The 17,349-nt window shown below is 39.0% G+C and overlaps 1 protein-coding gene across 8 annotated transcripts in view; it reads right to left on the reverse strand.

Annotated features, from left to right (window-relative positions):
- DCUN1D4 (defective in cullin neddylation 1 domain containing 4) overlaps nucleotides 1–17,349 on the reverse strand; it is a 70,525-nt gene that overhangs the window by 6,192 nt on the left and 46,984 nt on the right. For all 8 annotated transcript variants that reach the window (XM_059671516.1, XM_059671506.1, XM_059671500.1 and 5 more), the window contains one exon: nucleotides 12,142–12,250. In XM_059671516.1, the coding sequence (XP_059527499.1) occupies nucleotides 12,142–12,250 (109 nt within the window). The remainder of the gene's footprint in view (nucleotides 1–12,141; nucleotides 12,251–17,349) is intronic.

Consider the following 17,349-nt stretch of genomic DNA (forward strand, 5'->3'; position numbering starts at 1 on the left):
TACCTAAAAAGCACCGGAATTAAATGCAGCTCACAATAAAGGCTGGGGCTGTGGAGCTTCTCTCCAACTAAGGGGTGTATTCATCCACTCACTCTGGGAGAAAATAGTCTGTCTACTACAGTCCTTCTTACCTTGGATTTGTTGGACGTGAACTCTCCTAGCAGAATACCCCTAACTAGCAACCAAGGGAAAGACAACATTTCATAAAGAAACCAGAAAAAAAGTAGTATATAAACCTGAAATGGGCACGTGAAGCTCATTCCACTTATACTTGCCATTAAGGATCCTAATTTCTCATTCTCCACTTTCTTACAAATTTTCATTACAGCACTACAGGTGGGGTGTTTCTATGTAAATGGACAGAGGACCTGGGGCCATAGGCCTTACATATATCCAAAGCTAGCTTCCAGGCAGTGTCTCACTTCAGTGGAAATTTGCAAAAGTACTTTTCTACAACGGGAGAAAGCTCCTGGCTATCCCATCTAAATGTTCACACCAAATTAAGGGCTGACACTGTGACCATCACTGTCAGCAACATATGCAGCCACACATATCTCCCGATAAAATACAGCACTAATCCAAAGACTCTAGCAGTGAAGTACTCTTTAGTACACAGAGAATTTCTGGCCTTCACACTGAATTTAAAAGTGAAGGACTTAAACAATACAGCAAATGTAAGGCCTCATTCAACAGCAGCAAACACGATAGATGAAGATCCGGGAAGATGTGCGATATGTCTGTCCTTTGGTCCCAGACATACAACATAATGACCCTCACCAACAGACCAGGAAAGATGGCTCCACATCACCCTTCTCTGTTCCAGGCACACAACTTAAGTCTGGTGACAGTGGGGGTGCCCCAATTCCACAGTCCAATGCAAACAGGTAGGGCGTCCTTTCCACAGCGTTCTCTGCCTGTCCTTTGGCCATGCACAGCACCCTGCTCAGGACCATAGTACTTAGTCCTGATGGAGAGGAGGACAAGAGAAAAGGTGCTCTGGAGACTGTCCACCTTTTCCAATCAAGCCTCATTGGTTTGTTGCACTGCAAAGGGTTCTACTTCTGTGACACACTGTGCAAGAAATGCACACTTCCTCTTACCCTGTAACACAGGTGTAGCAGATGGCAACAGCACACCATACGGTGAAGCAATCCGCATGGAAAATGAGTACACTGCTGAAAACACACATGGCACCACAGGACTGGGCCGAAGTTCATCTGTTGAACAACAGCCCATACAGCACCAGGCTGACAGCACTGGTGCTTGGGAAAAGTTTTCCCTTGGAAAAGTTTGTAATCATTCACTAAATCTAAAATGACTGGTCTTGCCATGACACATATTGTGCCTTTTCCCCCACATCATCAACGCCTATGTCCCCATCACAATGGACATACACCAAGATGACAAAAAGAAAAAAAAGATACAAAAGACCTGGACAAGACTCTGCAACAATATAATCATCTGACAAACTGATGATCATGAAGGACTTCGATGTATGTTTGGTTGGCAGTGATGCCCAGACAGGGAGAAAGGCATCAGACTCACAGGACCGGAAGCTGAACAGCACTCACTCACTCCTGCTCTGCAAGGGTGCCAGCCAGCAGCTCTCAATCACTACCACCATCTTCTGCCTAGCAAATAAGAGAGAGATATTATGGATGCACTCAAGATCTGAACAGTGGCAACTCGCTGGTAACCAACATTGCCGGTGGGTAGATTGGAGGCTACCTGCAAAAGTCCATAATTGGAAACACTCAAAATTCCTAGGAACAACACAGATGAGAGACCCCACAACAAAAAGCTACTGAACATCAACATGGAGACACGCCTGGGGGTTCTCTGACAGCAATGATCCTAATGGCATTCTCTGCCAAGGAGTTCCCAATGAAAAGTTACATGAATCTCCCACAATGCTATGAAGCAGGGCATTTAAAAAATGATAATCACCATAACTCATTCAAAGAGTACAGCAAAGCCATCTAGAAGCTCCTCACAAGAAATCGCAGCAGTGTACTGCAACACTGACCCTGCGGGCAGGCGCCTACTCCCAGGTCAGTCTAAGCAGAAAGAACCTTGAGACAGGCTGTCAAGAGTCAATCAGCATCCCCAGCAAGCCCATCAAGGTCAAAGAAGAAATGGAACTTTTCTCCCTGTCCATCTCTTGACTCCAGATGTGCTGGTATGTATTTCATAAATTTTAATTTACATATGAGATCAGGCCTCTCAGTGGTAAAGCTATAAAACCAAAGGATCCTACTCTGAATATTCTAAGAAGTTATGTGTTGTATATGGAATAAATGCACTCTGCCAGCTATAGACTAGTAATAGCTAGTGTACAGAATAATGACGTTTTACTAAGGTCTGATTTGAAGTTCTAATATGAAAAAAAATAAATTACTGCCTTTGTTTATGTAAGGCTATTCCAGTATAAGTCTTCCTATGATATGTGAAAACTAAGCATTTTTTCTTTAAATGGTGCGAATGACTTAAGAAACAATAAATGAACAAATAGGTAACTGTATGTATGCAAATGTAAATATAAAAATGAACCTCTAACCATCTAGGTATCCAGATATGCTATTCAGAGGCCCCCAACTATTTCAGATGACCTATTTTCCATTTTCACAAAGCTTTGATAGCTTAAGACCTGTATGTGAAAAGGGGGACATTTAATGATTAAAATCATTAGGGAAAAAAAATCTTCAACAGGAAAAACATTCCTAAGATTTTCAAGAATTAGTTGTACTAATAAAAACCCAAAAAACATATAAGCGACCATGATTCACAAACAGTGGCAACCAAGTAAGAAATTGGTATGTGAAATCAAAAGGACTAAAATGAAGACCTATGACATACATCACAGAATTCCATCTGAGACCACAGGGATTATAAAAAATAGCGAAAATCCAGTTCTCCTTAAACACAGCTCCCTAAGTCAACAAACACAGGTAAAAACAGAGAGCTCTATCTTGAATCTTAAATAATGTGATTCAGTTTATAAAATGGAAAATTTAGTAAATCAGTTTTTTTAATTTTTTTAAAATATAATTTTTATTCACTTCAGAGTGGAAGGGAGAGGGAGAGAGAGAAATATCAATGATGAGAGACAATTATTGATTGGCTGCCTCCTGCACACTCCACAGGGGATCGAGCCCAGAACCCAGGTATGTGTCCTTGACCAGAATCGAACCCTGGACCCTTCAGTCCACAGGCTGATGCTCTATCCACAGAGCCAAACCGGCTAGAGCTAAATCAGTTTTTTTAATGAGAGCTGGGTTTCTTCCTTTTTAATATACATTTTAAAAAACCACACAAGTCATAAAAACCAAGAGTATCATCCCACTGGGAAAAATGAATCTAAATAATTACGCTCTTAGAACGTATCCAGCATTATTTACAGATACACTGTTTGCAAGGTAATTAATTAAGCTTAACTATTTCCTTAACAAAAGAAAAAAAAATCTGCCAATGGGCACAGTTTTTCCTCATGATTTTATTTGGTAGAGATTCTATTACTAAGCATTACTCTTGGAAAATAATGAGGTTTTGTGCAGGCACCTAAGTAATTTTAGTGAGTAATAATTTGAACAACTAGTTCTAATTCTATGGTTAACTTTTATTGAGAATTTAATCTGAGTCAGAAATTGTTCCAAGTGCCTTATACTTAAATTCATTTAATACAACAACCCTTTTAGGATAGGCATTATTATTAGCCCCGATTTATAAATAAGAAAACTGAGGCAAGGGGGTTAAAATGACACTAAGTGGTAAAGCTGGGACTTGAACCTGGAAATCTCATTCCAAACCTTCATTGTGGACCACCTTGCTTCCCTGAGAAGTGATGAGGAAAAAGAGATTTAAATATAAACACACACAGTCCAATTAGCTTTATAAGTAATTGCTGAGCAAATCTGTGTCTGGAATAACTAAGAGTAATTTTTTAATTGAGGTATAATTGACACACAATATTGTATTAGTTTCAGTTGTACAACGTAGTGACTCAACCTTTACATACATTATAAACAAAGAGTGATCTTAAAGATAAAACTGCCAAGGTTTTCAGGGTCACAGACCTGGGATCAGATGACCATATTCTCCCTACTCTTGTCTTCACCTAACCTACTTTTTCTTTCCTTTGTAATTTCCAACTAAAAATATGAGAAAGAAGTAGAGAGCTGTGTGTGTGGTGTGTTGCGAGAGTTGTGTGGAGAGGAAAACAAACAGATTGACAAATACAGTAGTGAAGAAGTGAGAAACTGACTCAAATTAGAAGAGGATGTGAATCAAAATAGTCCTAACAGACTGAGGTTAGAGTCAGGCAGAATTCTCTGATGAACAGAAGACCCAGCAGATTTTCCTTAGCAAATTATATGAGTAACAGCCACAATCACTTTGGCTTAAATTGAAATGACTAAGCTATTGTTTTACTTAGAGAAAGAAAATTCATTAACTTTAGTATGCGTGAGCTCTTCCATCTTCCAGAAACACCTCCTCAGATACAGTAAACAGAAGCAGCACTAGTACCTAGTGCTAGAGAAGTGAGTGCACCAAGGGATGGCCGAGTTCTGCCTCCAGAAAGCCCTGTTTACAGCTTCTTCCTAAAGCTTTGTGTCAAGGACAAAGCAGACTCCCTGCAACCACAGAAGTCTCCCATTCTCCTCTTGCTCACCTTGAAGTCCTCCTTTCTCTCCACCTCCCAGCTTCTCCTAACGTCACCCTCGTTTCATCTGGATCCCTCTCAATAACTCTAGGAGGGCTCCTCTCAACTCGCCTCTGCCCTCCGCCCACACACTTCTCCCTCTCAGTCCATCCCATTATCCTCTCCTGTCCGCATCGAGCTGGACCACACCATTAGAACAGAATCCAAGAGCAGTGTCACTATAAATTCATGGTGTCTACTCTTGGCCGGGCCAAGATGCTGCTGCTATCAGCCCAGCATTTATCCTTTTCAAAGTTCCAAGTCTCAACTCTCTCCGGGACTTCAGCATAGTACCCTGCATCTAACACAGAGAATTAATTGTTAAATATCAAATTTAACTGATACTTAACAATTATCCCCAGATCAACAAAAAAATACTGTATTTAGTCTTTTATATCATTCTCTTTGCCCATTCTTAAAACTCTCCAGGTCCTTTCAAAAAGGAGAATCAAGAAAAAAATGGCTGTTTTAGTTAAATGAATTCATACAACAATATTTATTTACATAATAAATAAAAATTATATAGGGAGGAAAAACCCTATGCATGAATATACTGAGACAAAATTCCACTTGGAATGAGAGAACTGGCCATTTCAGCCCTGGAATTTATATCCCACCATCTTCCTCTTAACAAGATCCCATAGGATGGGGACAGCTGTGAGTCAGGGAAGGTGAGGTGGGTTCTGGCCTGCACCTCAAGGACAGAGCTCGGGCCATGTTGTCCCCTCCACTCTGGCTCTGTTTGTTCACCTGCATAATGACAAGACTAGACCAGATGACTTCTTACGGTTTCTGTTAGCTGCAAAGTTTCATGCGTTTATGATATCCATATCACTATAAATAAATGCAAGTCAAAATATATTAGGAGAAAAAGAATATAACTTGATAGCCAAATACTATTTTTAATTGGCTATAAAATTTGAAGATGAAGAAAAAAAATGATCACACCCTTAGAACTACAATCTGGGTGGAGATGTTAAAGGGGTCATTTTATCATATTCTGGTATTGTACTATAGTTTCTTTCCTAGTATATTAAAGTGTAATATTTAACATATGCCATTGTTATTTCCAATAGACAATGCTTAGGATAGTGAACTATCAGAAAGTTTCATTTCCATTACAAGTTTGATTTTCAAAGATCTGTTATGTTATTAGTTACCACCTTTAGGACTCATTTTTGTAGAAAAGAGATTGGAGGGATAAAAAGCTGAGTTCTGCTTCTAACCAAGATGGAGTTAGAGGAACTAGATCTCCCTTTTCACTTCACACAGTGGACAACAGGCAGCACAGGACTGTGACCCCCGAGAAAAAGGTAAGATAAGGTAAGCCCTACAGTGATACCAGCTTACTGTGTGGAGGTGGTCTCCAGGCCACAGACATGAAGGGGGAACCCAAACCCAGCCCGGCAACCTTGCTGAATTGGAAAAGACAGAGTCTGAGGGGACGAAGACGCTACAATCTGTGGTTCAAAATACCAGCCAAGTGGGAGCTGCACAGAGAGAAATCCGGAGCTCTGCAGTGTCTCCCCAGTCTGAGTCTGGGGAAAGACCACTGCAAAAGAGTGAGCAGGACTTCCCAGAGCTCCCACAGGGCTGCGGACAGTCTGTATTTCCACGAGCCAGAGTGGAAGGATCTCCTAATCCAGGGCCTTGAGCAGCAGAATCCTCAAAAGGGCACTGCTTTCCGAGTGGGGCTCAATCTTCCTTAACCAGCCCTTTCAAAGAAACAAACAGATTCCATGTAACTTAACCATATGCCAGAAAAAAAGTTAAATCCAACACTATTTAAAAGAATGAAAAAAGACAAATCATTTATCATATCCAACATCCAATAAAAAAAAAACCCACAAAAACCTCTAGGAAAGCAAAGAAGCTATAAAATATGACTCATGTCCAAGATAAAAATTAACCAATAGAAAGAGACCCAGAAATGGCAGGGATGATGGAACCTGAAGACAAAGTTGTTAATACACCTGTAATAAATATGTTCTGGATGTTCAGGAGGAAGAAAATATTATCATGATGAAGAGAGAAATGGAACATACAAAAAGAGACCCAAATGGAACTTCTAGAGATGAAAATATTAATATTAGAAGGCATGTAAAGATTTTTTAAAAATATTAGAAAACATGGTAATCAAAACTACTAAAGAAACAGAAAGGGAGAAAAACCTGAAAAAAAAAACTGAACATGTCATCAGAGGCCTGTGGGACAATATCAAGCATCTAACATAGGTATAACTAGAGCAGAGCAAGAACAGAAAATATATTGAAAGAAGTAACAACTGGCCCTAGCTGGTTTGGCTCAGTGGATACAGAGCTTCGGCATGTGGACTGAAGGGTCCCACGTTTGATTCCGGTCAAGGGCACATGCCTGGGTTGTGGGATAGATCCCCAGTAAGGGGCGTGGCAGGAGGCAGCCAATCAATGATTTTCTCATCATTGATGTTTCTATCTCTGAAATCAATAAAAATATTATTTTAAAAAGAAAAGAAATAACAACTGAAAATTTTCCCAATTTAGTACAAACAACAAGCCCACATATTAAAAAAAAAACCTCAACAAGCCTTAACCAGAATAAACATAAAGAAAATTATGCCAACGCACATTGTAATCACCTTGGGCAAAGCAGTGAAGAGAATAAAAGCAGTCAGAAAACAAGACGTTCTGTTCAAAGGAATAATGAACAACACTAGGCTTATCATCAGAAGCGACCCAAGACAGAAGACAATAGAGCAATATCATTAAGGTACTGAAAGAATAGTCCATCAACCTAGAATCTTTAATCCAGAGAAGTACTTTTCTAAATTGAAGGGAAAAATAAAAGCTTAGAGAATTAATCATCAGAAGACCTGTACTATGAGAAATGTTAAGGAAAATTTTTTAGGCAGAAGGCAAATGATATCAGATAGAAATCTATTATCTCTACAAAAGAAATGGAGAGCACAGAACTGATATATATTTGGGTAAATATAAAAGACATTTTTACCAAAATGATAATACAATATATGCTATGGTCTAAATGTTTGGGACCAATGGGGAGGGGGGTAGCAAGATAGGATATATAAACTTAACCATACCATAAATTACACTAAATGTAAATGGTTTAAGCATCCCAAGACAGATATTGTCAGACAGACTTAATTATATGCTATGTATAAGAAATTCATGTTAAGCCCTAACTGGTTTGGTTCAGTGGATAGAGCGTCGGTCTGAGGACTGAAGGGTCCCAGGTTCGATTCTGGTCAATTGCACATGCCCAGGCTGCGGGCTCGATCTCCAGTAGGGGGCATGCAAAAGGCAGCCAATCAATGATTCTCTCTCATCATTGATGCTTCTATCTCTCTCTATTTCCTCCTTCCTCTCTGAAATCAATAAAAAAATATTTTTTTAAAAAAAGAAATTCATGTTAAAACCCTAACCCCCGGAAGTGATAGTATTAGGTGAGGCCTTGGGGAGCTAATTAGGCTCCACCCTCATGAATGAGATGAGTGCTCTTATAAAAAAGACCCAGGAGAGATCCCTCCTCCCTTGCAATATTGTAAGGTTACAGCCAGCTGGTTCTCACCAGACATCTAATCTGTCTGACCAGTCGGTACCTCTGTCTTAGACTTCCCAGCCTCCAAGAACTGTGAGAAATAAATTTCTGTTGTTTATAAACTACTCACTCCCTGGTATTTGTTAGGATAGCCTAAATAGACTAATATAATATATTGTCAGATTTATAGCATAGGTATAAGTAAAATGTATGACAATAACAGCAAAAAGTATGGGAGAGCAAAATGAAAGCATACTGCTGCAAAGGTTCTTGCATTATACATGAGGTGGTAAATTATTATTTGCAGAAAACTTCTGAAAATTTAAAGATACATACTGTAAAGCCTATAGCAGCCACAAGAAAAATGAAACAGAGAAATATATAGCTAACAAGGCAATAGTGGAAATAAAAGGAAATCATTTTTTAAAAAAAACCCTCAATCCTAAAGAAATCATGAAAAGAGGAAAAAAGGAACAAAAACCATATGGGATAAATGTGTGTGTGGGGGGGGTGGGGGGGGAGGGTGTTAGAAATAGCAAGATAGGAGATATAAACTTAACCATACCATAAATCACATTGAATGTAAATGGTTTAAGCATCCCGAGACAGATATTGTCAGACAGACCCAACTGTATGCTATCTATAAGAAATCCACTTTAAATATAAAGACACAAACAGGTTAGAAGTAAAAGGATGAAAAAAGACATATCTTGCAAGCTTAAACAAAAGAAAGCTGGAGTGGCTATAGACTTCAGAACAGGTATTACCAGAGATAGAGACATTTCATAATGGGCCAATTCTTCAAGAAGACACGATAATACTAAGTGTATCTCTACCTAATATCTGAGCTTCAAAATACATGAAACAAAAAATAATGGTATAAGTGACAAGAGAAATATTATAGTTGGAGAGTTCAACATTCCCCTCTCAGTAATTGATAGAACGAATAGGCAGAAATCAATAAGGATATAGAAGACTGCGCGACACTACCCACCAAGCTGCCCTAACTGATGTCTCTGACACGTTCCGCAGAGCAGCAGGGACTATTCCTTCTTGTCTGGTCCACATTAAACATTCATCACAGCAGACCACATTCTGGACGATAAATCAAGCCTCCATACACTTAAGTGAACTTAAATTATACAGGGCATGCTTTCTTACCACAATGGAATTAAACTAGATATCAATAATAAAAAAGATTACTTGGAAAATCCTAAAAACTTGGAAAAGAACATAAACAACATGCTTCGAAATAACCAGAGTAAAAAATAAAAAAAATTACAGGGGAAACTATTTTAACCGAATGCAAATGAAAATACAGTGTCTCCAAACATGCGAGCTAGAGCTAAACAAAACAAATCAAAAACGGGATTCAGTAACAAGTTTATCTCATAGCATAATTTAGCTGAACAGTGGCTGTTATTCATCATTACATAAAGCAGCTTAATTCACTGATATTTACTGATCCTTTCCTTAAAAGCAAAGAATCCTGCTGGCTGTACCTGGGGATAGTCCCTTAATTTGGCAGATAAAATTAAAATTAAGGCCTTTACCTAAACTCCAAAGCCAAGCTAGACAGAGGAGACAGAAATGCCACATAAGTGAATGCACTGATCCCTCCAGTGCAAGGAGAAGCAGGCAAGGCTATGTGAGAGGGGAAGCATGGGGCTTGGGCTTAGAAGCCTCACAATATAGAGGGCTGAGTGAGTACAAATAGGGCTCTAGCTAGAGGTGCAGTGGGACAAAAAAACAGAAAGCAGAAAGGCCAAAAGGCAGGTGGCAGGTTCAGTGAACAAGCAGCTAATTCAACTTCACTACAACGCAGGCATCGCCTAAGAGAGGAAGCTTGGGACTGGACTATTAAGGGCCTGGAGTGACCTGCAGACTGGACTTGAAGCCAGACCCTGGGTGTGAGTCCTGGGTCTACTGTTGATTAATAATGGGACCATAGTCCCATCTCTCCATTCTCTGAAGCCCACTTTCCTCCTCTGAGAAGTAGACTGAGAGAATCCCTGTCTATCAGAGTGCTGTGGGAGCAACTGCACCACCCCATGGTGAAGCACTAGGCGACACAAAGGCAGAGGGAAGGTACTGAAGGCTTCTGTGAGCTGGAGGGTGGCCAAGAAACCCTGGGTGGAAGGAAGATGAATGACACCCTCCTGATGTGAATGCTGGATGAGAAGAATGTGAAATAAGGCTAGCGTAGCAGCGCAGGCAAGGAGTAACAAGGGCCTCAACCAGCGAGGCTGTAGGAGAAGCACCAAGGAAGAGGCAACCAAAGGAGCCCTCAGGAGATGGGCCCAGAGACTGACTGAGGATGGGATGGGAAGCCAGGGAGGAATAAAGTGGAACGTGGGTCTAAAGCAGTGGACATGTGGGAGAATTTGACCCCCAAACAGGGAAGTTAGAAAATAAGCCCTATATTCTAGGTGTAAAGCTTCTAAACAAATTTTGACCTATACAATAAGAAACAGCTGACTATGGAAGGAAAATAAAATCTCATGTAAAAAAAATTTAATCCTAGAAACTATGCATTGATTCTAAAAGTATCGGGTGGCAAACCACTTCTATATACAAATGCTATTCAGTAAAACATTATAGCTGAATTTTACCATATAATTTCTGACAAGAATTTTTATGCATATTGTCATTTTATTTGAAGGTTGCAATAAATGCAAAAATTCACAAGTGAAGACACCACAGTTAACTACTTAAGTATTATTGTAGATGCACCAGAATTCACCACCGAATAAATCTTTTGTGTTGAATCGACAATGTCAAAGCAGGTAAAATGTGAAAAAATCAGCATGATGGTAGGGGGGAAAAAAATCATTTTTTTAAACTGAGTTTTCTGCTTTAATAAAAAATTCATTTAAAAATGTAATCAGCCCTGGCCCATGTGCTCAGTGATTAGAGCACAGGTTCTACAATTAAAGGTCAGGGTTTGATTCCTAGTCAAGGGCACGTACCTGAATTGCAGGTTTGATCCCTGGCCCCAGTTGGGGTACCTGTGAGAGACAACCAATCAATGTGTCTCACATCGATGTTTCTCTCTCTTATTTTTCTCCCCCTTCTCCTCCTTCTCCCCCTCTCTCTAAAAAAAAAAAAAAACAATGGGAAAAATATCCTCAGGTGAGGATTAACCACAAATACAAAAAAACAAACAAAAAAGTAATCAATCAAGAAAGCCTAGTCACCTGAATCCACTGAACACACAAACAACAGAAAACACCATCCTTAAATAAAGTATAGTTGTATGAGCTATGGATTGTGTGTGAATGAACACAATGCTAACTAGTGACCCAGAATTCTACCTAAGGTTATCAGGCTGAAAAATAAAACCTTATTTCATACCAATAGAACCACTGTCACATACTTGAACCTGATTGACTATGTAACAATATGATCACTTTTCAAAATGATTAGAAATTACGTTTGAATAATGTTCATTGAAATTAGGTTAAGTTTAAATTTTTTTTTAAAAAAAGTCAAGTAATTTCTAAAACAATATAGCACCCAAAGTATAAATAGATTAGATCTAATTAGCTCATTCCAATAAACTCAATGGGTGAAGGTTTGTTGTTTCACGAGAAGAGCTTTTCCAAGCTTATCTAAGAGATACTTAGAACAGTGTCTATTATCTTTTACATGCCCATTTACAAATTATGCCTAAGACAATGGAAAGAGCCATTCAAAGTCTGCCACTACAGCTTTGTGCTAACATACTATATTTTTGCTCAGAATCAGTTAGTATAGAAAGTGTACATGTAGAAAGAAACTGTAACTAGTGTCCTGGGAGTAATATACTTAACTTCTTAGATGTATTATGTAAAACAATCCTCAAAAGGCAATCAGAAGGGGGAGGGAGGAGAGGGAAACATCTGGATGGGCTCCAGAGAACTCACCCGTGCAAAGTCAAACGCATATCTGTAAATAAGCTTAAAGTTTGTAGAATCATTTAATAATGATCTTAAGTAATCCAAAGTATTTCTGAGTTTTTCTGTTGTGTCACATCTAGAAAAACAGAATAAAGGCAAATTATAACCTGAGTTTTTTCTTAATTGGGGCAGTAATATAAAAACACAATACCAAAAGACAGAATAAAAATCTGGAGTTGGGACACATCCACAATGACCTATTTTTCCTACACTTTTTATTTTTAAAAATTTCAACTGTACAGGAAAGATGAAAGAACCGTTAATAAGCACCCATATACCCATCCCCCCAGTTCACAATAAACACTCCCACTTGTGCTCTCTCTCACATACACACACTTTTTTCTGAACCATTTGAAAGCAAGTTGTCAACAAAATGACACCCTAAACACTTAAATACCATCATCACACTTAATATCCTATCAATGTTAACTTTCTTAGCTAATATACAACCCACATTGTCAATTTCCCAATTGTTCCCCCAATTTTCTTTATAGCTGTGGCTTTCTTTCAATTAGGATCCAATTAAGACTCATGCATTGCTTTTAGTTGTCATATCTCCTTAGTCTATGGAAGGGTGTCCTGCCTTTTTGCTGTCGTTCTTGAAAATGTCATTTTGAAGAGCTCAGACTAGTTGTTTTATAGAATCTCAATTTGTCACGTAAGCCCTAACCAGTTTGGCTCAGTGGATAGAGCATCGGCCAGCGGACTCAAGGGTCCCATGTTCGATTCTGGTCAAGGGCATGTACCTTGGTTGCAGGCACATCCCCAGTGGGGAGTGTGCAGAAGGCAGGTGATCAATGTTTCTTTCTCATCGATGTTTCTAACTATCCCTATCCCTTCCTCTCTGTAAAAAATCAATAAAATATATTTTTTAAAAAATTTGTCAGGTAATTTTCCTATAGCTGTATTAGGTCAAGCATGTATGATAAGAACACTACACATGATGTCCTTCCTGGTGTAGCCAGGAGGAGGCTGACACGTCACTCTGTCCCATCACTGGTGACACTGAGCTGATTCATTTGGATAAAGTGGTGTCCACTAGATTCCCCAGGTAAAGACACTTTTCCCTCTGAAATAGTACACAGTTTGTGGGATATCTTAAGACTCTGAATCCTGTTCCTCAAAAACCTTCACTTGGTGGTTTTGCCATCCATTGATGATAGCTGGCTGAATTGATTCTACATTTGAAGGTCCAAATTGGTGATTTTTCCATCTCTATCATGCTTTTATACTTACGGCTGGAATTCTTCTCAAAAGAAGAGCTCTACTCAACACCTTTCTTATTTTTGGGGAGTTAAGGAATTTTTGCTTTTTATTCAGTGTTATAAGCTATTACTGTCTATATCCTTTTTGATGAACAAACTGTTCTCATTTGAGCTATGGCCCCTTCAAGCTGCTCCAGTGTCCTTCTGACATGCCCCCATCAGCCTTTCAGCACATCCTCACTTTCTGGCACAAGATATTCAGCTCACTTTGTACTTTCCCTACCTTAGACTTGAAATCAGCTATTTCAAGTGATAACCTATTTTTACAGGAAAGTGACACACTGTTTACTTTTTCTAAGGAAGTACACTAATTGGTTATTTTTACAAACTGATTTTCTGCTTATAATATCTAGCTCTTAAAAAATGAGAACCAAAGAGTCCCTACTTTCACCAGCAATATTCAAGCTTTTCAATGCTGCATTTCCCTGTTTCTCTGTAGAGCTTTTATCTACTAAGTATAGCCCATACATATGACAAGTATTATCAATGTAAATATTGTAAATACTTTATAAATGAAAATATAGTTCATAATAGAACACACTGATCTATTTTTAGCAATACATTTGTGAAAGCTAAATATAAAAAAAGTCCTCATGATCTACTGAGACAAAATATCTAAAAGCCAAAAATGAAAGTAAATATTTCATTTGTGAGTCTACAACAAAACCGAATGTTCTTTATTTCTTGCTAATGTTTGAAAACTAAATTATATATATATATATATATATATATATATATATATATATATATATATATATATATATATATATATATCAGACTATTTTAGAAGTCAGAAATGGCTTCTTTAAGGAACTAACATGTAAATTGAGAGCTAAAAGAAGAAACTCAATGTTTTTGGAGAGAATGGCTTTCCAGATAAAAAGAACAGCATGTGCAAAGGCCTAGTGGTAGAAGGGAGTGTAGAAAGTCCAAAGACGAAAAGAAAACCATTGTTAAGTAGACTAGGTAGGGTAAGAGGGGAAGTGGTATAAGATGAGGCTGAAAGGGAGATGGGACCAGACCATAAAGTGTTTCTGTGGCCCACAGTGTTCATTTTTTAATTGAGTCCTAGAGCCAATGGAAGCCACCTCCTGCCATGGGAGAGACCAGGATGAGGCTTGCATTTTGAAAGGCTCACTCTGGAAGAAAGGGGGAGAACTGATAGCCTAATTTGAGATGTAGGGCCAGAACCCAACTGAGAGACAATAGAGGATAAAAGGAAAGGATACACAAGAAAGCAGTAAGTGGGAGCAGAGCTCACTTTTTATTGGGCACTCTACAGTATGGTTTTATTTATTACCATGTATATAAATAAATAATATTAATAATATGGGAAGGGTCAATGCTAACTCCAAAACATAAGGTCGAGCGAGGTCCCTACTCTTCAGTGGAAAGGAAAGTTAAGTATCAAAGCCACAGGAAATTGGCCAGATTTTGATGGGTAATTTAGTTCAGTCCTGCTCAATGGGAAGAGGAGCAGTTGTTTGTTTCAACAGATTCAAGGACAGGAAGCACTCATTTAGATAACTTCTACACAGTTAAAAGGAAATAAAGAAGCTCTGAGTCTTTGGGTAGAGCTGTAAGGCAAAATGTCAAGTTCTGCAGCATGCCTGGGCGTGACTCCAGCACTCTGGCAAAAGATGCCCCTGTGTTTCAAAGACCAGAGATCTTGTCTGGAGTGTACAGCACAAAATGCCCAAAGTAACATTTCAATTTTATATATCTATAAAGGATGGTTACCTGGGTTAGAGATGATATTGTCAACAAAGAATTTAATCTGCTTTAAAAAGGACTGTGTCAGGCAGACCCTCTGGACCAACAACCACTTGGGAAGCAGGCCACTGAGTCACCAGGTCTGAACCAGAGGTTGCCATCTAGTGGCCACTCAACAAGATCATTAACAGAAGTGCCAGCTCTTACAAAGGGCCTGTGAAGAAACAGGCTTAGAAAGTAAGCAACCAGCAGAGATTTTTCAGGAAGCAGCCATATCTTCAATCCTTCCTGTGAACCATGCATAAGGACACAGATGCTGCAGAGTGACAGTGCCACACTGCTACCAAACAAAATATACACATACAGTGGGATCATTTCTTGAGTTTCACTGCCACAAACACATTCGGAGTAAACATAAATCAAGACAATAATCCTCAAAAGTTATAAAGTCAGAGGAAGTTCGCCCCCATTTCGTGGAAAAGGCCTTCACCCCTTTACTCAGTCAACCCAAAGATATTTTCCCTACCTACCATCAGTTCTATGCAGTTAGCTACCACGCTAACACACTTCGTTTTTAGCTTAAACATCCTTACAAAACAGCAATTTTCAACCTTTCGCATCTCACAGCACATGTAAACTAATGACTAAAATTCTGTGGCACGCCAAAAACTACTTATTTTCCCAATCTGACAAAAAAATTAGGTATAATTTTGATTCATTCACAACGGGCAGCTATTGTTGTTGGTTGTTGTCATTTTTAAACTTGATAATCAAAGGGAAAAGAGGTTAGTTCCTCTGACTTAATAGTCAGATATTGCATGTTTTCAAAATTCTTGTGGCACACCGGTTGAAAATCAGTACTATAAAGCTTAATTCATCAGCAGTAGCCTTAATGCATGTTGGAACAAGGCAATAAATAAATAAACCATCAATTAAAACAAGAAATGTGTCTTCCCTGACTGAGAATGGCCTAGGGAGCGTGGGGACACTTCTTCCCAACCAGAGAGGCCACACCCACAACTCTGTCTACACAGTGTCAAGGAGACGAGTCAAGGCTAGTTTCTGAGTGCCCAAGTGTATGCCACATTTCATCACTTCACTTTCCTGGTTTTAGAAATGCTACCAGGCAGACACCCAGGAAGGAGCAGAACTGATTCAAAACTATCTGGTTCCAAAATCCATGAGTTATTTCTAGCACACTTCCACTGTACAGGAACAATTTTTTTAAAAACGCATTTATATCAAATTATACTAGTATATAGACACTATACACACACACACACACACACACACACACACATATACACTATATATGTGACTATATATTTTATCGTATACATACTTTAAATCCAGTTTGAATCTAAACGTTTCCATTTAGAGCATAAAATGATTGGCTTGAGTTTTTTTATTTACTGAGTGTGCACACCTTACAAACACAGAACTTATTTAGTTAATTCAAGTAGCATAAAGAGAACTAGCCTTATTACTTTTGCCTGAACATTGCTTCTAAGTCCCAACCCTGAATGGGCTTTGTCTTGCTCATGGGTTTTGTTTCCCCAGAACCTAGAATACTGTGCTTGGCACATCACTATCATTCAAATATTTGCTGAACAAATAATATATCTAGCGAGGCTGGAAGGAGGAGGGAGAGGGGTTCTTAAAACATGAAATTGGTCTATTTTTGAACTACAAAGAACCTTACAGATTATTCTGAGTAATTATCTCCACCTCACTGATGAGAAAACCAGTCAGTCTCAAGAGTTTCATATCACAAAAAGAAAGCAGATTCCTCAGCACCGTTAGAGAAGCAGGCTTGAAACGACACCCTGCATTTTATAGGAACCCACCTGCCACCAAGTAGAGTCCTCAACAAAAAGCCTGTGAAGTGCTCCCCACCCCCAACATACACGTAGGCCTCTTCCAGGAACTGCATATTTTACTTCCCAGGTGGTGAGGCCTTCAAAATACATGGGCAAGGCCTGGCTGGCATCGTGCAATATTCTTTTGTAAAGGCAAATGTAAAAAAGAATCTAAAGCTATATAAAAAAATAAATATTATACTCTCTTAAAAGAAATGAAACTGGCCGGAGTGGCTCAGTGGTTGAGCATCGACCTATGAACCAGGAGGTCACAGTTCGACTCCCAGTCAGGGCACATGTCCGGTTTGTGGGCTCGAACCCCAGTGCAGGAGGCAGCT

The sequence above is a fragment of the Myotis daubentonii genome, chromosome 1 (genome assembly GCF_963259705.1).
Source record: "Myotis daubentonii chromosome 1, mMyoDau2.1, whole genome shotgun sequence".
Classification (NCBI taxonomy): Eukaryota; Metazoa; Chordata; class Mammalia; order Chiroptera; family Vespertilionidae; genus Myotis; species Myotis daubentonii.